We start from the raw sequence: 21,800 nt of genomic DNA on the forward strand, positions 1-21,800 counted from the left end.
AGAGAAGTAAATGTGTTAATTCACCCAGCCGGTGACATTTTATTACAGAAGTTGGAAGGGACTAGGAAGTTGCCTTGCCTTACAGAACTGGAAGAAAGTCTCTGCAATTAGCTGCTGACATCCTCCGGAACAGAGATTAGTAATGGCCCTAGAATCTTAGCTAGGAGCCCATCAGGCAGGGGGAGGTGAGGTGCCTGCAGGCCAGAGGCTGGGTGATGGTGATGATAATCCTCTGCACATGTGACCATGGGCTAGACTCCACATAGATTGAATGCTTAGTTGTGAGTCGGTGCTGGGGGTGTGGAGGGGTGTGACAGGCTAAGCTGTGGTGGGCAGAGCCACAGGAAACAGCGGTCCCTTGCTCCCAGACACCCAGAACCAACTTCCTTTGCCCCAGTGGCTTCTCTGGACTGGAAGTTCTGTGTATTCCTAGAACCCTCCTGGCCATAAGCACAACCAGGGAGAGACAGTGGCCTGCTGTCCATGGAGCCCAGTGGAGTGAAATGATCAGATGGACTACACATCTGATCTCTGGAATCACACATTTGGCTTGGTGCTGCTGCTTTCTAGTCGAGTGACCCTAGTCAAGAAACGTCCCTTCTCTGGCCCTCAATTGGATATGGCAATATTAACAGTATGCATTTAACAGGGGTGTGGCAAGGAACCACATAATGTATGCAAAATCCCAAGCACAGTGCCTGGCACATCAGGAGCACTCCTGCTATTAGGTTTCAGTGCCATTGAGTCCCAGATGTGTTTTTGGAGGCTCTCTAACTTCTACCATCTGGGCATTATCTTGCTCAGCCTATTCATTCTGAGCCCCAGCACAACACTCAATAAAAGGGATTTACTCCGAAGGAAGTAAAGGAAGGAAGGAAGGAAGGAAGGAAGGAAGGAAAGAAGGAAGGAAGGAAATAAATAAATCTGGAGCACTGTAGAAGATGCCTAAACTCAACCTGCAGCCTACACGGGCCATACACACACACACACACACACACACACACACACACACACACACACACACAGGGTTGAGGGGTAAGTGTACCCAATGCACGTGCATATACCACACACTCACAAAGTCAAAATAGTCAAAAAAATGAAATGGCAGAGTTAACAGGCTGTGATGTTTGCAATAACAAGAATGAGGGCTAACTTAGGGAATCTGAAGAGGATTCTCAGGAAGTCCCAGGAATACCCTCTTGAGAATGCCTGCCCTGGCCTGTATCCTCTTAGTGGGTGGACATTCTGAAAGCCAGGACACACTCAAAGGGGCTCCTTAGGCAGAGAGGAAGCCATGCTGGCTCTGGACTGGGTCTTGTTGAGCACTTGCACAGGGTGCTGGGGCAGAGCCACCCTCCCTCCCCTCCCCTTATTCCTTGTTATCTGTTCCAGGCATCGCAAAGGAGCTGGCAATAGAGGCAGCCCCAGCTACTGCCAAAGCTCCATCCAGAAAGATGCTCAGACAGGAAAAGCAAGAAGGAAACAAGATGTGCCTGGGCCAGACACACCTATGCATACCAGCCCTCTCTCTAGCCACTGTCCCACCTGACCCCTGCCATCTAGGTCCCAGTGGCACCGCTCACCAGGAACCCATAACCAAGACTTCTTGGTGAGACCAAGAGCAGCTTGTCACATGGTCCAGAAGATAGAGTGGAACTATTCTCTCTCCAGGGAAGTTGGGATAAGGACACCTGGATAAACCTATTTTACACCAATATCTTCTTCCCTGAACCCCAGAATGTGGCTGCCAAGATGAAAAGTCCCCAAGCAGCAGAACTGGGATTCTTTGGGTAGTTTTCTTTCCAGATGAAGTAAACAGTCCTTCACTCCTGAGGTGGAGAAGAGGGACATGTGGCACTTGGGGACCTGACAGGCAGTTTCTGGCCCATGAAGGGCATATCCCCATAGTAGGCAGGAAAATAGGGCTGAAGAAAAGAACTCCACTCTGTGAGGATGACAGGACCATGGACCAGCAAGATAGCTCAGTCAGTAAAGTACGTGTAACACAAGCATAGGGACTTGTGTTCAGATCAACGGGGAAATGTGTAAGAGTTAGGCATAGCGGAGTGTGTCTATTAACCCCCATGTAGAGGAGGCAGAGACAGATCCTTGGTGAGAGACTGATGATGATGATGATGATGATGATGGAGAAAGAGAGAGAGATTGAGGAAGAGACTTCACATTGACCTCTGTTTTCCATAGGCCTATGTACACCCACACAAACACACACAAAAATGATGGTAGGGCCCCTCAGCCTTCCTGAGACAGCCTCCATCTTCTCCAGGAGTAAAAAGCAAGTATGATCAGGTATTCCCACTGTCTGGCTCATACACTTAGTAGCATCCACCTTCCTGTCCAGAACAGAAGGTCTAGGGGAACAAGAGCTAACTCTCCCTTCCTCGTGGTTGGCCCCATGACAAAGGTGGGGTGGAAGAAGGGGAAGCTGAGTTAGGGTAAAAAGAAATCCATGTCCATGTCACTAGCAACCTGCCCAGCACACTATGCTATTTCCAGCGAGGGCCAAGAAAGTAGGGTGAGCCCTCAGCCTCTCTGACTCCTGAGTCAGATACAGAAGCTGTGGAGAAGAGCAACCTAGACAGCATCTTGGGGGAAGTGTGTCTCTTTCCTCTGGCCATCTCTAAGTTCTGGGTCCCCACGGCACTGGTGAGCTGGGACAAAGGTCTGGCTTGTATTCTTGTTTTCACAGAACCATCTCCTACCTCAGGAGTGGACCCTGTACTCCTCACCCTAACACACACACACACACACACACACACACACACACACACACACGAGGTGGGGGGCACATGCAGCTGATTGCTGGCTTGCCTCTCCTTGGGATGGTTGATAAGCCCTTAGGTGACATTAATTGCCACCAGGCACTAAGAACCTAATGAGAATGATCTTCTTTGACTACTCCAGCATCGTCTGTCCCCAGGGCCTCCAATGAGCCTGTTAGCCCTCCCCAGTGCACCCCTGAGTCCAATCAGACAGCCATGGGGGAGGGGCAAGAAGAGGAAGGCAGGTTCCAATAGGAATCCCAAACAGGGACAATCAGCGGCTAGGAGGAAGAGGGTTCCCATAGCCACTCAAGCCCATTTCCCCCAAAATGACCCTTTCTGGAGGAAAAGGTAACTCACAGGATCTGTAGGGCTAGGACCTGAGTATGGTAGACAAGGTGTGGACAGAGCGTCCACCAACTTTGCTCTGACCTCATAGCCGCATACTCTATCTGGTATAGAAGGACGACTCAAAAAGCTCCATCCTCTCGTAGTGGCTATGTCCATGGGATTGGAGACTGCCCCTCCCGAATAGGGCCGATTGAGATCAAACCTCTCAGGATCCCCTCATGACATCCAATAATTCTGTCAGATGACTGCCATTGACCCCATGTCCGACTGTCTAGTCTGCTTTGGGTTGCGTTCTAATGGAAGAGGTGCGGTGGTGGGAGTGAATGAACGCCCCCACACCCCTTCCTCTTCAGCTGATGACTAGGTGGAGTACAGGGGGACAGTTTCTCATATCCTTCCAAACCCTCCAGAGGCTTGGAAAAACAACCTGTAGGCAGAGGCAAATCCCTCCTCTGCCCCCAGAGGCGCGGCGCCCCTTGCTCATCCCTGCCCGAGGAGCTCCAACCAGAGGAGCTGGGCGCGGCAGCAAAGCTGATTCCCATCGGGTGCCCTGCAGAGACCTACGCGGACTCAGAGGCTGTGGGAGGCTGCCCCCTACCCGCGCCTCGGGTAGAGCCGCTGAAAATATCTTCGGCACCCGGCGGGGAGCTGGCATCCTTCGAAAAGGGACATCGGCAGCGTCTGTGGTGGCGTCTACCCAGGAGAACCACAGTCGCAGCAGCGGGTCGGCCCCACTCGGATCCCAGCACCAACCTGAATCGCTAAGGAAAAAAAATTTTTTAATGTAAAGCGGAGCAGAACTGAACGGTGAGGCCAGCCCTGGGCTGACTCTCATTAAGGAGGCGCGCGCGCCCCCAGGCTGGGAATGCGGAATGGACACGTGGACAGACAGGGGAGCCGGAGGAGGGGGGAGTCTCCGTGGCGCGCGAGCCGTGGGCCGCGCGCTCCGGGGCCACGTGATCACGGGGAATCTGGGAGGGGAGGGAGGAAGGAGAAGGGAGCGAGCGCGCCAAGCTGGGCGCCTGCCCGCTACGGTCCGGGTGGGCGCTGAATGCCGGACCAAGGAGGAGGGTGGCGAGCATCAGTGTGTGTGTCCCTCTTTCTGGAATCGTTTACGGAGGAGCGCCGTGGAGGCGGTGGCTACTGCTTCGGGCAACTGTGGCTCCCCCCCCCCCCCCCGCGCCTCTTTTTTTTCCCCCTGCTCCTTGATTCTTCTTCTCCCCCCCACCCTACGTCCAAGGAGAGCTGCCCCCCTGCAGGCATCTTTCTCCTCTTCGTTCGGCCTCCTAGGCACCAGCTGCTGCCTCCTCGGCCAGGGGCCGCGCAGGTGCCGATGCCTTAGCCCCCTGGCCGCGCTCCCGCTTCTCTCCATCCGCAACCGGGACTGGAGCGGCGATCCGCTCGCCCAAACTGACTCCGAAAGAGCTACAGCCTATTCCCTGCCGCACCAAGGCAACGGGCAAGCGGGCGTCCAGAAGCAAGGCGGGGGTGATGGGGAGGACGAGGCGTCGGAGACTCTGAACCCCGGAAAAGTTCAAGGTTTGTGCAGCTCCCCCCAGGGAAGGCGAGGAGCGGTGCGAGGCAGGGCAGGGCACCTCTCTGCTGAGACAGCGACATCCCACCCGAGACGGAGAGAGAGGGTAGCCCAGTGCTGCCGCGGGCTGACCACCCCTTTTTCCCATCCTACAACGCTCAGGGGCTGGATACTGGAGGAGACGCTCCGAGAAGAAATGGCCCGAGCTGAGGCGCCTTAGCTGGCTTTCCCGCTCCCTCGCTTCTCCAAAGCCCTATCTCTATGGGGCAGCGGTGCCTACAGCTCCTACAGCTCCTACAGCTCCACCCTTGCTCCAGCCATTGAGCCCCAGCCTGGCCAGGCGGCGCCGAGTCGGCCTGTGCTAGCACAGACCTGAGTCGAAACTGGAGAGAGCACGCTGGAGTCCAAGACCGAGCTCTACGAAGGGACAAACATCTGGTCACCCACCTCAGGCGTTCTATCTGGGCGTCGCCTAGGGTGGTGGCGACCTGCGTCGCCTGTCTCATCCCTGCAAGGAAACTTTTCCTTCCCCGGATGGATTAAAGTTGCCTGGATTTTCTCTTTCTTTGCGAAAGAAATCGTTCGTTTGCTCCCGGCCTGGGATTTTCCGGGCTGCTGCAGGGCGCTTGGAAGAGGAAGAAAGCTGCGCTGTGTGTGTGGGGTTACCACCGAAACCAAAGCGATCCGGGTTCGCATTGGGGATCTGCACCTTCGAACGTGTACGGATCGGAGAGGCGCGGCGAGACCAAGGGTTTCGGCACGCAGCTCTCGGCAGCCCCCGGGACGCCGGTGGCCACTGGGCCCCTGGACCGCACGTGCGGCTCCCCCCTCGCCTCTCAGATCCTGCAGGGGGCACCAGCCCCGGGAGGTGGAGACTTCTCCGGCCCGGAGCTGCGCCCCCACTGGCTCCAAGGGTGTAGCCGGTGGTGCCCGGGACACCCCCTCCCCTCAAAGTGTCCCCAAATTGCGCTCTCTGGTCCCTGAAGACACAGCAGAGACAGCTGGGCTCCACGGTGAGTTGGAGGCGACCGAGCCCAGCCTGAAACCAAGTCGCCGTGGACCGCTGCCCCCTAGGACCCCTCCCGCCCCCACCTCTGCCATGGCCCCAGGGTTGTCGGGCCGCCGAGGCGCCGCCCTGCTCTGCCTCTCCGCGCTGCTCGCCCACGGTAAGTGTCGCGGCGCAGACTCGGGGTAAAGATGCAGCGGGCGCCCCTGGAGGGGGCGGAGGGAGAATCGGAGGAAGGAGCACCCTCATCCTGCTGCTCCCCTGGACTCTCCGCCGGCGCTACCAGCACGGCGTCCCCGGCTGCCGCGGGAGCCTGCTGAAGGGACCTAGGTCGGTCCAGGGGAGATTAGAGGAGGGGGTCTTTCCCGTGGTCTCCGAGTTAGAATGCAGGGTCCTACCCGAGACCCTGGGGGCGTGTCCGCCCACGGATATCTAGAGGGATGCTAGAAATCAGCTAGATTGGGTCCCCGGCACCCGGCCACGTCTCCCCGTGCAGCCCGCGAGGCTGGGGACTACTGGGACCCACGGGATCTCGGCTTCTGGGCCCCGGCGTGCGGGCGGGTGCGGGGCCGTGCGGCCCGCTGCCTAGCTTCCTGCGTCGGGCCTCGGCCAGGGACGCGCACGGTAGGGGCCCGGGAGGCTTGTGAGCTGCATCTCAATGGCCGGCCGGCTCGCGGAGCAAGGCGGGCGGGGGTCTGGGCAGCGGGCACGGGCCGGGAGAGTAGCGGCGCGCGGAGGCAACGGGGCCGCGCTCCCGCGTTCTGCAATCTGTTGCGTCTGCTCCCCAGGCTCGCTCGCCCCGGGCTCCGGGCTCCGCTGGAAAGGGGTGACGGAGGGAGGGGCCTGGGGTGGCGCACCCAGGCAATGAGACAGCGAGGATGCAGGTTGGAGACGGAGTGGGGGAGGTGTCTTAGGACAGCCTTCCCCACCCAGAGTGGGAACTCAGATGAGCCAGGAGGACGCTGTGGCGGCTTCCGCAAGCTGGAGATGCTCCAGGAGGCGAAGGGCGCTGACCTAGGCTGGAGGGAAGGGAGGGAGCTGTGGAAGCCGGTGAAGGTATAGCCCTCTGCTGCGCCCAACGTGGAAGCAGCTGACCCAGGACATTTTTTTTTTAAACCAGCAAAGGACCCGCTACCGGTGGGGCACTCTGATGCCCCGCTCTGAGGGGTGAGCCAAGGACAGAACTGGAGAGGGCCTTGGTGGAGCTGGCCATCTGGAGGTTTTAGATAACCCACCATGTATGGTGGTCAGCTTTTGCCCGAATCTGTGCACTCCCTGGGAGCTTGATTGAGCCGGCTGTGAACCCACCCGGGGTCTTTAACCAGAGGCATTGCTCACCCTGACTAGGGTGCATTCTCAAGGTTGAAAGAGTAACAAAGTATGGCTTCTAGGAATTGTAGCGTCCAAGGGCGAGGAGGCAGAGAGAAATAAGTTGACCCCCCTCTGGTGGCTGAGTTCCTCCTGCTGTGGGGTGAGCTGTTTTGCCTTTGGTTCCATGGAGATTGCTAGTCTCTTGTTTTTTCACGGGAGCAATGAGCAGGAATAGGGTATAGCGGGGGACCTAGGAGAAGAACCTTCATCCCTGGGAGAGATTGACAGTGGGTAAGGGTAAGACAGTTGTGTGGACTGGTGGTGACCAGGAACTCAACCTAGCAGGCTTCTGATTAGGAATGGCTCTTAGCTCTGCTTGAGTTCCATTACCAGCTCAGCCTTGGCCCCTGGGCAGTGCAGTTGCTGTCTCTGCCCCTGCTACCCATTGCATATTCTCTGGCCTGGCAGTAGAGAACTGTTCCCCTTCCTGGCCTGCCAGAGCTATCTGCTTCCTAAGTCTCTGCCCTAGGCAGGCCTTCTGGAGTGTCCTGCCTGCTGTGAGCCTTAGCTAGGGCTCCATGCTGTCTCTGAGCCCAGGGTGTCCAGCAGCTCTGAGCAGGGACTGCTGTCCTTAACCTGTCTGCACACAATGCTAGCACAGTACTTGCATGCTTAGGACTAAGGGCTCACTCATAAGGGCTGACTGACTCGTGGGGAAAAGACAGTGGAGGAGGTGGACAGCGCCCTATTGGCCCTACTCCTGGTGGCTCCTTTTCTGAGTCCTTCTCTGAGCTCTAACATCTCTTTGTCAGCCCATGCCTCAGTTTTACTTTTAAAACTTGGACATACCCCAAAAAGCAAGAGCAAAATGAAAGAAATGCATCTTGTGAAAATGAAGCTAGTCTGAGCCCCAGGTCTTCATCCTACAGGACTGCCTAGGACCCTCTCCTACCTAGCGCCGCCCCACACCCCACACCTGCCCCCACCCCCATTTGAGGAAGGTACATGGAATGACTGTCACTTAGGCCAACTTTCAATAGGTTTTCAAGGCTGTTCTAGGTTGCTGGGGAGCAGGGGATGGGGGTGGGGGCACACTGCTGCAGTATACAATGCCTGGCAGGCGACTGAGACCAGAGTTCTGACCACACAGCCAGACTGGAGGCCAAGCAGCCTGGGCTTCTGTCTGACTATGGCGCCATTGGGCAGGGTGACCTTGGGCTGCCTCCCTAGTGGCGTGTCCCCCTCCCCCCAGCCACAGCATGTGGTCTCTGGCCCACAAGTCCCTTCCTCAAGTGCTGCTAGACCGGCCAGCAGAGCCCTTGTATGGACAGAGCACACCCCTTCAGAGCCCAGCTCAACCCTGCAGGGTGGGCAGGGTGGGGTGTTTGGCTCTCTCTTGCCCTGTTTCCAGTCTCAAGAACACCCCTGAAGAAGAGCTAAGGAGGTCGTTTTCTAGTGTCTGTCTTTTGGGTGACAATCCTTTATTTTTAGTTTGAGCAGGAGTCTAGGGGGTCAGGGTGGTGGTGAACCTGTTGGTGAGCTGACTGGGTCTGCTCTCAGTAACCTTTATTGGCTGCCCATTGCTGATGGGACCAAAGAGCAATTCTCTGCCCTGGCATCAGGGTCCTTCCTGATCTTGCTCCAGTGTGCATCTTCCCCAACAGTGCTCCTGACCTCTCCCCTTCCTCCCTCCATGTGCCTTATGTGCCCTGTCTCACTTCCCAGGCCTCCGTGGTCGGCACCTTACCTCCCTCCAGAAACCCTTACCTAGCCTTCAAAGCCCAGATCCAACAGCACTAGGGACTCTTAGACCAGCCCTAGCTCCTCAAGGCCCTTTCTTGAATGCTCTCCTGACACTTCCCGCTGGCTGCTTTTGTGCCCAGTTCAAAGCTGTTTCATATAGGCCTTAAGCCCCTTTGCCCCAGCCCTATGGCTAACACACACTCTCATGTTACCCTCATCCCCAGTGCTACACACACACAGCAGTGGGTCAGACAGAAGTCATGGGTGAGGGGAAGCAGGCTCAGTGGGGTAAGGACAGAAGAGGGCAGGGAAAGATACAGGCTCAGCCTCTAGGAGAGGAAGAAGCAGGAGCAGGCCCAGGCCATACTCCTTGAGTGACTCCTTCAGGCCGAACCTCCCAGGGGGCACACTGGGCCATGGTCTTGGGAGACTACAGGCTGTCTGACACACCCCAAGACTTTCTCCTGCGTGTTATGTCTGTCACCCCTACCGTGTCTTTCTGGAGGACTGGGCAAGCAGCAGGCCTGGAGGAAGGCCCATGGTGGTTGTGGAGCTCAGCTCTGTTAATGTGTGAGGCCAGTAGGTGGGGGTGTGTTCTAAACTTGGTGGCAGAAAATGAGCTTTGCTGGAATGCAGCCTGAGGCCGGCTGGGTGTTGGGCTCCAGCTACATGAGGCTCTGTGGAAGGCCAGGGCTGGGATTGGGCCCTGCAAAGGCACCCATGAGGTTTCCGGGAGCGGGGGTAGGCAGAAGGCTACAAGCACAGGCTCCAACCATCCACCAACCTGGGCAGGGTCTGGCCTTGTCAGCTTCCAACACTGAAAGAGGAGACCCCAGGATAGCCAAATCCAGCCTTCTAGTATGCTTGGGAGAGGAATTAGACATGGCAGAAAAAGGCCCGGGACTTGTGCAGCAAAGTAATGCTGAACATTAAACCATCCCTGGAGCCTAAATGGGGTTCCTGGTTTAGCCCAAAGCCCCTAGGCAGGTTTTACTGCACCTGCCATCCCAAGATATTCTGCAAGTCCCAAGCTAGCCCACAGTGGTCAGCCATCCTGACAGTCAGTCCTAATTAGCCTTCCCTAATGCCCCTGGGCACATACCACAGGGCAGCCGATAGAACCTCAGGGCTGAGTCTCACTCTCCTGGACCGCCCAGCCCAGCCCCAGAGCCCAAAGATTCCCCACCTTGTTCTCCCTCAAGGCACTTTGTATCCAGATTCTTCATCAGTCCAGCTTCTTAGAGGACAGAGACTGAAGGAACCCAAATCCAAGACCTGTTTGGGCTACAGATCAAGTTCAAGGCCAGCTTGGACAACTGTCTCAAAAAAGTCAAAGAGAAATCTAGGGCACAATGCTTATTTACCCTGTGCAGGGCCATGGGTTTGGCTCCCTCCAGCACCACCAAGACAGTTTTGTAAGGCAGTTTGGACTCAGAGTCCGCAGGTTGCAGGGCACTCAGATACCTTGGCCCAGGGAAGTCCTTTCCTCCTGAGTCCATTTTCCTCCTCCGCCATTCTTAACCTCCTAGTTCTCTGCCCCCCTTCCACCCCTCCACCGGCAGCAAATGCCAGCACGCGGCTCTGATTGCCCTCCCTGCTCCTCTGCCCCATCCCTGGCAATCCTCCCTCCTTCCCTGCTTGAGCTCAACGCAGAATTTTAATAAGAAATTAATGAGCCAGGTGTGTGTGTGTGTGTATTTTTAAGAAAATAAATGTCGTTTTCTATTTTCCTGCTCTGTCCTTGGAGCTGAAAAGCAAAGTGAGCATGCCTGGCCATCAGTTCAAGCCGTCTGTGCTCTGCCTAGCTATGCCCATGGTTGGGCCACATACCCACCCAAGCCAGCGCCAAGGCTCAGCCAGCCAAATGTTGTCAATAAATGGGACTTTAGAGAGGGGACAGGTGAAGCCAGTGGGGCAGCAGAGGCAAGCCAGCATTCAGGGTAGCCCATCACCCACGGCCTCGGAGCTTGTAAGTCACTGCCATGTCTTACCCTTTGTCCCTTTGGCTCCCCTTCCTTACATATACACACACACACGTACAACAACAACACACCAGGCCTTGTTGGCTCTCAGCACCCAGCAGGGTGAGTGGGAAATGGAAGCAATTACCTAGATAATTCAGTGCTTGTTGCATGAATGAATGGATGCAAAAATGAGTAATTTGCTGCAAAAAAAAAAAAAAGAAGAAGAAGAAAAGGTAATTGAAAAAAATCTTTTGTTTTTGCTTTTTGCTTTTTTTACTAAATTATTTAGGAAATTATTGTAGAAATAATTTCCTTGTAGAAAGTCTCCCCCCCTTTTTTAAATCAAACCTGAGTCCCTGCCTGTTGCATTCTCTCCCTCAAATTTTTTGGTTCATGAGAGTAGGTGAATAGTTTGCTGTCTTCACTCAAATGGCTTTCCCAGTTCAGGCCAAAGAGCCAGTAAGTTACATACTTGGTTTGTAGAGCCTGTCAGCGTATCTTTATTTACCTGGCCCTGTCTTTGGGCCTGGGAGAATGACGTGCCCAGGGACATCAGGATGAATGGGTAGCTCTTACAATGGTCGAGATTCTCCGACATCTCCAACACCAGTCCCACACATGAACACAGTGGAACCTGAGGAGCAGGGACACAAGACTCCTTCCCTCCTACCTACCCTTGAGATCAGTGACCCCACTGTGTTGCCAGGTGGCCATCATGTGAAGCCACTTCCCTGTGAGCAGTTCTGGCCATGCCAACTCTAAAACCAGGCTTTCTAATACTGTCCCTGGAGCTCTGGTGCCATCAGGGACAGCAATGGCATGGGTAGAGAAAGTGGGAGCCTGTGAATCCACTAGGCTGCGTGAGAGTCCCTCTCCCTCGATCTCTTAGGTGTGTCCAGCTCTTAGTGGCTTACACTCTCTCATGTCATTCCCTCTGACTAGGACACTCTTCCTCCTGAACCTAGTCGTCAAGAGAGAGCAATCCACTCCTTTCGCCCAGAAAGCCACTGTCTTAGTTGGGGTTTCTGTTCTCTGATGAAACACCATGACCAAACAGCAAGCGTTCATTTGGCTTACACTTCCATATTCAAAGGAAACCAGGACAGGAACCTAAATGGGGAAGGAACCTGGAGGCAGGAGCTGATGCAGAGACCATGGAGGGGTGCTTGCTGGCTTGCTCTGCGTGGCTTGCTCAGCATGCTTTCTTATAGAACCTAGGACCACCAGTCCCGGGTGGCCCCACCAGCCCCGGGTGGCCCCACCCACATGAGCTGAGCACTCCCACATCAATTACTAACTGGGGGACCACAGGCTTGCCTATGGGAGCATTTTCTGAATTGAGCCCCCCCCCCCCCTCTGATCACTCTAGATTGTGTCAAGTTGACATCAAACTAACCGGGACATCCACCCTGATTCTCAGATGCCAGAGGACTCACTACCACTGCCACCCATACTGATTGGCCTGCCATTTAAATGGCACACTGCCTGGCTTCCCTCCTAGCCGCGATCATAAACGTGCCTGGATGCCATATGACCCCTTCCCTGCCATTGCCATCCTTATGTCCCCAGGGGCACCCTGGCACCCAGTGGATATTTAATAATGGTTTAAATGAACCAGTGCACAAACCCTTGTGTATATCCACGCACACACAGACACCGTCTTCAGCACTCAGAAATTATTCAGTTGGTGCTTACTGATAATGCATGGGGCCAGACATCATCCCAAACAGTTTTGGAGTGAAACTCCTCAGGTTGCTGGATAGCTAGCTGTCCTCGGGTGCAGTCAGGCCATAGGAGTACACATTCATCGGGTATGCTGTGCTTGTCAGAGACAAAAGTCCTGTAGGGAGAGTAGGGAGTTCTAGAGTGGCTGAGCGGTTTGTCATAGCAAAGTGAGCTCCGGCTGAATGGGTCATCCATCGTTAAGTATCAGCTTCAAGGAGTGAGGAGATGAACGTGAGACCATCGGTATCTACAAGCCTTCACAGAGGAAGCATGGGGAAGAGCCCTGGGTAGGCCTGGCTACTTGAGAATGTGGGAGGCCCACAAGACTGGAGTCTGGCAGAGAGAGGAGCCACCTGGCATCCCTAGGCCAGATGCCAGTGTCCTCACCCTCACAAGACCCCAGGGTGCCATGCAGCATTCCCTTTCTTCTCTACACCTCATCTTTTGACTAATTGTCTAACTTTGCAAAAACCCTGCTCCCTGGGACCTGGGCATGTCATGTACTCACTTGGCCTGATTTCATACCTCTGTGATTTGGGGTGTCGTAATCAAGTGGTGGAGGCTCTGCCAGCATTCAGTGACTACAGAGCCTGCTTCCTGTAAGTCTCTGAGCAGCCTGCAGTGGTTCCAGATCATCTGCTCTGGGACCTCTCTGCCTGCCTCATCACTGACCTGCAAGTGTCTTGGTGTTGGCCTAACCTCCCACTGCCAGACACTAGCCACTGATTGTCCGTGGTGCGCGCATCTCAGCCAGGGGTTCATCTGTCTCCTGCCTTGTTCTTCCTCTGGTGCCATAGGTGTTTGGGGCCTTTGTCTAATGGGAAGAAACTCTTCCATTGGAGGAAAAAATGGTCATTTTTCTCTGCTTCCACACAGCGGAAAAATGATCTCAATTTTCTGTGGCTGTTTTCAGACAGGTAAAAGCTGCCAGTAGCCAGCGCATGGGTAAGAGGGTAGGGAAGACAGGCGGCGATGGAGCTTAGCCCCCAACTGGGGCACTAACAGCCCTTCCTGGTACATTCTCTCCCCACTCCCGACCTTAGCCCCTGCTGACCACATACCTGTGTTGGGCAGCCATCGCTCTGTCTGCTGAGCACTGATTGTGCCCTTCAGTTGGTATCAGGCATTGAGTCATCCCCTGGAGCCAGCAGAGGACCCTGTTCTGTTCCTACTGGGCTATGACATTCAGAGCTTCCCTCCTCCACCCACTCTTTTCCTGCGCTCAGCATCAAACTCCCTGACTCCATCGCCCCTTGTGTGATTTGGGCCAAGTTACTTAACCACTCTCTGCTTAAGCTTCTCATCTGCAAAGGGGGATGATCAAAGCGTTCCATTTGCGGGGTTTGTTGTGATGATTCAATGAGCTATTTCATGCCAACTATTTCAGTAGATCGCATCCAGCACAGAGCAAACTCGCAGAAATGACAGTTGTCAATATTATCATTACTAATGTTATTAGTGTGCGCCAGGAGCCGTGTTGAGTGTGAAGATGAAGCTATCTGTCCCTGATAATCTGTTCTTTCTTTCCAGACAGGGTTTCTCCGTGTAGTTTTGGTGCCTGTCCTGGATCTTGCTCTGTAGCCCAGGCTGACCTCGAGCTCACAGAGATCCGCCTGGCTCTGCCTCCCTAGTGCTGAGATTAAAGGTGTGCGCCGCCGCCGCCGCCGCCGCCGCCGCCGCCGCCGCCGCCGCCGCCGCCGCCCAGTGCTAATCTGTTCTTAAAGAGGTTTCTAATGCGATGTTCTAGAGAGAGGAGACCTGTCTGCAAGGATGGTCCCCAAACAATTGGAGCTGCCATAGAAGGTACTAGGAGCAATGTAGGGAGACAGGAGGGAGAATCCCGTAACTTAGAGAGATCATGGGAGGCATCTGGGAAGAGATGGTTTAGGAGCCCTGGTCAGGTTCCAGAATGTTGTTCTGAAGGTGAGGCAGTCAGTGTCTCCTTCCCCAGGGAAGACAGAACCAGTGCAAGATGGCCACTGGTCTAGTGCTCAGAGCCTAGGAGTGAGGTGAACAGGTAAACTGAGGCTGCATGCTAGGAAACAGTGCGGGAAGCTAAATGCTAGGCATGTGCATAGCCATTCCTTACCAAGATTTTCTGTCTAGAGATCTCTCAAAGCTGTGACCTTATGTTCCACAAAGTGCTCAGAAGCCATTGAGAGTTGAGGAGAGGGAGGATGTTACTACACAGCAGCATTCCTAACAATGGCCAGGTCGGGACAAACCGCACATCTGTCCAGAGTGGAAGGAAGGTGTAGTGCTACCATCTGGAATTGTGGGTCTTGACATGGGAAGTGACCATTTGCGGTCATCTCTAGTACCACCTGGGATGGTGGAAAGCCCACTTTCAAAACCGGATTTGTGGGTGAGCGCTGCCTCTGTGGCTGGCTGGGGAGCTGGAAGTGCTGGGTCTCTATCTACAAATGTCAGTCTGCAAATGTGCAAATGGAAAGTGGGGAGCCTGTGGCCCAAGACTCAGGACATGGACCTGTCAAGGCCCAGAGTTCCTGGAGGCACTTGCATTATAGATTCCTAGACAACACAACACATCAGAACCCAATCCCAGAGACTCCAACTGCCCAGTCAGCCTCATTTCACACCCCTTCCATCAGCCAAAGCCAGAGGAGACATATCTACTCAGGGCTTCTGAGAGCCTATGGCCTGCAGGGAGGTCTCAGGAGCCAGTCAAATGATGGGGAAGTATTGGGATCATGCCACAGCACCCCAGCCTGTTCCAACCCTTCCTACCACGGTGAAGTCAGGTGGTCGGAGAGCTAGGGACTTCGGAAGACTGGTCCACAGAGCCTCAGTTTTCCCACCTGCAGCCTGGGAGCAATGGAGCCATGTCTCAGGAAGCTGTGCAGGGGCAGAGCCCACCGTGGAAGCACCCAGAACCAATAGCAGGCACCTGCCTCAGGGCTTAGTAAACACAGGTTTCTTTTTTTCTTTCTTGCCCAGAGTCAAGCCTCTGTCTGCCAGAAAGCATGTTCAAGATGTGCCAAAAGGCTTCCCGGAGAGCAGTTGTCTAGTGATTGGAGTTTTTGTTTTGTTCTGTTGGAGTCCTTTTTTTCAAGCCTTAATGCCTCCTAGCAGCTCACTGTTGGGATTTAGGACCACAGTAGCTATCTCAATGCTCTCCCCCACCCGCAGATCTCTGAAGCAGCCCAGGTCCCTGCCTCTGACTCTGCCATAGCACAAGCATGACACTTGCCTGCAGGGGTCTTGACCTTCTGAGATTCACATCCCTATCAAGCAATCCCCAAGGTGGACAGAGGGTGACCTCCACCCCCACAGTCAGGGCCCTGGTCTCCCAGATCCTGCAGCCTGAAAGCTCACAGGGACATCACAGAATGAGTCTCTGAGGACTCATTACCCTTACGTGTACCGCTACATGTCTACAATGGAAAGAAAATCTTATCCATCCTATAGAGTCCTTGAAGGTGGGTAGTTAGAGCCACATGCCCCTCATGGCACCTACAGATCTTGTGACAAAGTCATGCAGCTGCTGTTTTTAGTGGTGTCCCTGGCACCAGGGAACCCTCAGCAGCCAACTCACGCAGGTCTGTCCCAGTGGCCCCCACACCCACTCCTGCTCCCACCGCCTGCATGTTTCTTCTTCCTACTGTTTTCTTTGCCCATCAGCTAGAGATGGCATGGATGTTCAAACCCATCCTCCTAGGGCTTGGGGGCGGGGCTTAGGGCTCCCTGACTTTATTGCCCAACAGTAGTATAGCAGAAGCCATGTGTGTCTGCCGCAAAGTAATTTTAACAATATATTCCAATCCATCTGTTCAAAAGATGGTTGTTTCCTCGTGGAAGCCCATAGGAAGCTGTGATTGGACGTTTGGAGTTCCCGTTTCCTTCTGTCAGAGTCACAGCCTCAGAATTCTGGCCTTCCATTCTGCCAGCAGCAGGCTCAGTTCCACTCCGAACCCCGCCCCCAGGCACCCACACCAGCTCCAAACCACCCATGTCTCACCCTGCTGGCTGGGTGCATCCAAGACCTTTTCCCCTCAGAGGCACTTCCAAGGCCTACTTTTTGAGGGCCCCACTAGTCCTGGACAGCTCCTCTTGACTCTTGAAAATCCCCTGCCCACTTAGAGCTGGCTCTGCCTCTCCCAGCTGGGGTGATTCATGGTGGCTAGGGATGGTGACCCCTCTTAGAAGCAGCTGTACCTGGAGCTCCTGCACCTCACCCTGACCACTGCCAGATTCTGGACATGAAGGGCAAATGCAGTCACCCTTCTGCTCCGCGTCCCCTCCCTCACTAGTAGAGAAAGCCAGAGTCCTTGGCAGGAGTACCCAAGCCTACCCGGACTGTCATTTCTCCCCACTCCGCCTCTGTCCTCTCAGTTCTAGTCACCCTGGCTTCCCACCTGTCCTTAGTGTGCCTCAGAGGCTTGGTCTTCGGGTCCCTCGGACCTTTTATCTCTCAAGTACTTCTTACTACTACAGCCTTCTCTGGTCAGCTCTATCCACTCCCTCGGTGCTGGGATTTCTCCTACGACGTAGTACAGAGGTATGTGTTTACTTGCTAAGAGGTTGAGCCCCCAGCTGAAGGGAGGGCCCTGCCAGCAGAAAACCCATTGGTTTTGTTGAGCGTGGTACCCAGCCCCTGGACCAGGGCCCAGTGCAGGGATTCTCGCAGGTGTGGCCCCCACCTGTCTGTCCTCTCACTCCGCCTACCCAGAGAACTGCTGCAGAAACAAACCAGTCATTAAATGGGGGGCGGCAGGAGCCAGAGGTGGAGAAGCTATTCCTTCCTTCGCTTACTCATTCACACATTCGTCTGGCAAACCCTAGCTGTGTGATTCTAGAGAAACGGCTTACCTTCTCTGTGCTTGGTTTCCTCATTTGCATCATGGGGTACTAGCGGTAGGATCCTCGTGAAGTCATTACAGTGGATGAAGTGAGATAATGTGGGCCCGGAAGAAGGTTTGGCTTGTGCTACATGCTCAATAAACGGCAGCTATTGTTAACTCAATGCTGTTGAAGGCTTTCTCTATGCTGAGCATGGATCGCACACCGAACATACATACAGCAGCCACAGGTTGGCCCAGGGCAAGTGTGCAAGAAGGTTTGGTGCAGTGCAGTTAATGCCAGGTGGCAGAGGTGCCCACAGAACACCTGGTCTCACCTGGGCTTTGGAGAGGGCCAGTGGTGGCTCTCTTTCATTGAAGCCACAGCTGCCAGACTCTGTACTAAGCAGGAGCATGTTGTGTGTGTGTGTGTGGTGGGGGGCGGGGATTTGACTGGAGCTTGCTCATGCCATATAGCATGCAGGAAGGAGTACTCTGAGGAGGGCAGGGGTCAGGGTGTGTTTCAGCTCTGCACCACACTGGGGGACACACTACTGTACCCTGGCTTCAACCTTCTAATCCATGAATAGGGAATCCTGGGAGTCAGGGAACCAGTAGGAGCTAAGGCTCCAGAAGCAGATGTGAGGCGTCTTATGGGCATCTCAACAAAAAGGCGGAGCTGAGGCTTGGCATGACTACCTCCTTCCTCCCTGTCTCTCCTCTTTGCTTCCTCTTTCTTCGTCCGCCGCCGTTCCCTCTGGTCCCCTGCGCTGTGCTAGGTTACCATAGCCTATGGCCCCAACCCCAAGATCACAGTCCTGCTCTAAGGCCCTGCAAGATGGTTTGCATAACACTATCCCTGGGTCTTGCCTTTAAAAGTCTTCATCTTTTCTCTAAACAGCCCCTAAATGATTTCTGTAAATTGCTCTAAGTAGGAAAAAAAAAAAAAAAGGAAAGAAGGAAAAGAGGAAGAGAAAAAGAAATAGATAATAATGTCAGTGCTGGCTGCCTGATCAGAATGTCGATGCCTCTCCTCAGTGCCTCTCCTGCCTCCAACCTGTTCCTTCCCACAGGGTATCACAAAACCCAAACCATACCTCCCCTCTCAGGCAGGAGGTGACCATCAGACAGGAAGTAGTCCACCCCACCCACCCACCCAGCCGCCCTGCTGTCCCTGCCACTCCAGATCTCTCTGGGCATGTGTACCTCCCTTGTCAGTCTGCCACTCTTCAGGAGGAACTGCCCCTCTTGTCAGTTTAGGGGCTTCCTGGACAAGGCAGGGCCTGCCTGTCACAGAGGGATAAGGATTCCCTCTAGGCAAGGTGGGGAACATCAGGATCCCCTCTAGGGCCTGGTTTCTTCCACCATAGCTCAGACAGCACAGGCTAGTTCCCAGACTGAGACCTCAGGCACTGGTTCCCTCAAGCACGTGCTAGATGATTTGATCCTCATTCACCCTGCAAAGCATTCCCCAGCACCTGCTGTGTGTCAGAGCCTTCAAAATGGAGCTTTGCTGCTGAGGTCTGAGAGCGGCGCTATTCTGTGGGTATAAAGATAAAGATTTAGAGGCAGTTTGATACTGTGTCCATTTAACAAAATAATAGTAGGTAGTAGGCTCACTCCTGAGGCCGTTGGCCTATCCAGGATGGGTTCCTGTTTCTGTTAACTGTACCACGTTTGAATTCCATCTGGTGAAGAGGAACTTAAACCCAATAAGATGGTGGTTGGTTTCTTCCTCCTGCAAGCACAGCCCCTTAGGAGATCTAGACCCAGGCCCTGCGTGTGACCTGGCTCTCCTGGGGCAGGGCCTACACTAGAGGCCCAGCATGGAAGCCACCCCTATGGCCTTGGACCTAGGCTCAGTCCAGACCACCACCACCACCACCTACCACCACCACCCTACCACCCCCATGCCATCATGACCACAGCTCTGTTGTGACCAGAGGGCCAGGGTAGGGGCATGCAGCTCTGGAGAATTCTTGGCCTCCTTCTTCCAGCATCTTTTCCTGTGTGTTCAGCACACTTGCTAAAGTATCACCATTGCCTGGTATTGCCAGCTCTGCCATAACCCTGTAGCCTTAAGTCCTTTTCGTTTGCCCAGGCCAGTTTCTTTATGTGAAATGTAATAAGATTGGACGAAATCAGTGATTTTTCTACAATAATTTTAGGCAGGGAAATGTATGCCATCCATGATGCACAACACATTGTAACATCTTCATACACATACACAGATGGCAGGTGACACAGATAAAAGCCAGCATCTGGATGAAGGAAGGTAGAGAGGTTTCCTAAGGTCTCATGAGTCCCACTTTCCCCAAGACCCCTTGGCAGCCCTGAAACACATCCATGAAGCCAATAGACAGTCACTGAATCTGCGGTCACCATGCCACAGAGAACCCACAGGGCACTGCTGGTGGGGGCATCTGCAGACCTCCATGCTCCCTTTCCCTGAGACCCTACTCTGTTTCCCAATGGAGGTGAACCCCAGGGCGATGGGCTAGCTCCAGCACCCATGGGCACTGGATGGAGTCCAGTGGGATTCCAAACACAGGCACCAGAAAGGTTTGGGTGATAGCAAACACCAGTCCTGTCCACCTTCCCAGCGGGCAAACTCTTCCAGATGCCACAGAACGGCCATTTGTCATCTTGTGCTCCCTTTGATGTGCCGAGCAGGAAGGAGGGCTCACAGAGACACAGCCTCCGCTCCTTCTCCCACTTAATTGGTACCCAATTAAGTGAATAATTGTTACAAATGTGAAATCACCTTCCACAGCTTGGGGATGTGGCCTGCACACAGCATGAGCCACAGGCCTCTCTAGAGACAGACTTGGCCTAGCACTTGGATTCCCACAGTGGGGTGTGTTGACCTCCAGAGCTCCCTAGTCTCCCTCTCTCCCAGTTGCCATAAAACTCAGCCAGCCCCTGCCCCAGCCCATGGCTGCTCCAGTAGAGTAATGCATCCAGGCTTCAGCCTCTGCTCAGACATTCACACCCTGCTAGATTGCCTCTATGCCAGGCGTGGCTCACTAGCCCCGAGCTCATACATACTTGCTCTTGGGAGCACGCCCCTCATAAGTGGCACACATACATAGGAAGAAAATCGAGGCAGAGAGATGGATGCCACCAAGGACAATGAGAGGAACCCAGCTGGAACATCAAAAGCCTTAGGCATAAGCTTTCTAAGGAAGGGGGTGTGCTCCTGGGACAGTCTACAGTCGGTCTCTCCTGACAGAGGGAGCAAGGACAGGTCTATAGAGAATCAGAGCGTGGAAGACAAATGGCTCACTTTAGGGAGTGTCCTAGAAGCCCTGGCAGTGAGCACCCTGCGCCCCATAGGCATTTGCTGTCATCACTCATACCCACTGTCCCCGTCAGCGGTACCGTGGTGGGGTGGTTTGTTTGGTGCAAGGCTCTAGGCTTTGAGGGTAGAAAGACCTCATTAGTGACAGACACAAAGCAAATGGCAAGTCCCTTTGCAACTGTGTGATGAGGACTTGGGTGGAATTGAAGTTGTCTGGGATCCGGGGTTGTCTGGATTCAGGAGCTGCTCAGTCAAAGGATGTGGATCTTGGCCACACACTAGGGTCTGCTGTCCAACTTAGCATCTGAATTTTCTCCTAGGTAATTCTTGGGGTAATCCAATGCCAAAGCAAGGCAGAGAGTGGAGAAGAGCCGGGGCCCAGAAGCCAGCATTGCATATCACTCCTGGCACTGAGATTGGTCTAAGGAGGTTCCCCAATGCTGAGAGACCTGGTGGGCAGGAGATCTGGGAGGCTGTTAGGGTCAGAGGACAGGGCTTGGAGAGTAGAAGAAAGTGTGTTGTGATGGGCCTGTGCTATTGGTGTGTGTGTGTGTGTGTGTGTGTGTGTGTGTGTGTGTGTGTGTGTACAGGTTTGTGCACGTATGTGCACGTACATGTATAATTCAAAGGTCCATGTTAGATGTTTTCCTTGACCACTCTCTGCCTTGTTGGTCTCTTTCTGGCTTTGGAGCTCACTGTATTGGCTAGGCTGACTGGCCTGAAAGCCTCAGGGACTCTGCCTCTGCCTCCCGAGTGCTGGGACTACAGGGGCGTGACACTACACCCAGCTTTCTATATGGTCTCTGTATTTGCACAATAATCACTTAACCAATGGAAGCACCTCAGGTCAATCCCAGACCTACCTTCTAATGATTTGGAGGAAAACTATTTTCATTTCCTGTTTGCTTCTGCGGCCCTTACCTCTCACTTGGGTCTCTGTTCTGGGCCTAAGAGCTCAAGACAGGCTTCCCAGAGCCACTGTTGAGTCTCACTGTATGTGTAGATGGGGCTATTCACTGCATGAACTATGTATGTGTTTGATGGTCTAGCCTTGGAATGTGAGTAATGACACCACAGTCTGAAGATCTGAAACCCGAAATGCTCCAAACTCAGAAACATTTTGAGCACAGATGGGAAGCCCCCAAGTGGAAAATTCCACACCGCACCTCATTAAATAGGCCACAGTCAAAATGTAGATGCATTAGAAATCATATATATATATAATAACTGCCAAGCTACATATTTGAACAAGACATAAATGAGTTTCGTGTTTACTCTTGGGTCCC

General features: G+C 54.1%; 1 protein-coding gene across 1 annotated transcript in view; it reads left to right on the top strand.

Annotated features, from left to right (window-relative positions):
- Nucleotides 1-4,329: 4,329 nt before the first annotated feature.
- Nucleotides 4,330-21,800, top strand: part of Tmem132e (transmembrane protein 132E) — a 56,034-nt gene continuing 38,563 nt past the window's right edge. The window contains exon 1 of the mRNA XM_036196750.1: nucleotides 4,330-5,831. Within this exon, the coding sequence (XP_036052643.1) occupies nucleotides 5,765-5,831 (67 nt within the window). The 5' untranslated portion in view covers nucleotides 4,330-5,764. The remainder of the gene's footprint in view (nucleotides 5,832-21,800) is intronic.

The sequence above is a fragment of the Onychomys torridus genome, chromosome 8 (assembly GCF_903995425.1).
Source record: "Onychomys torridus chromosome 8, mOncTor1.1, whole genome shotgun sequence".
NCBI classification, from domain to species: Eukaryota; Metazoa; Chordata; class Mammalia; order Rodentia; family Cricetidae; genus Onychomys; species Onychomys torridus.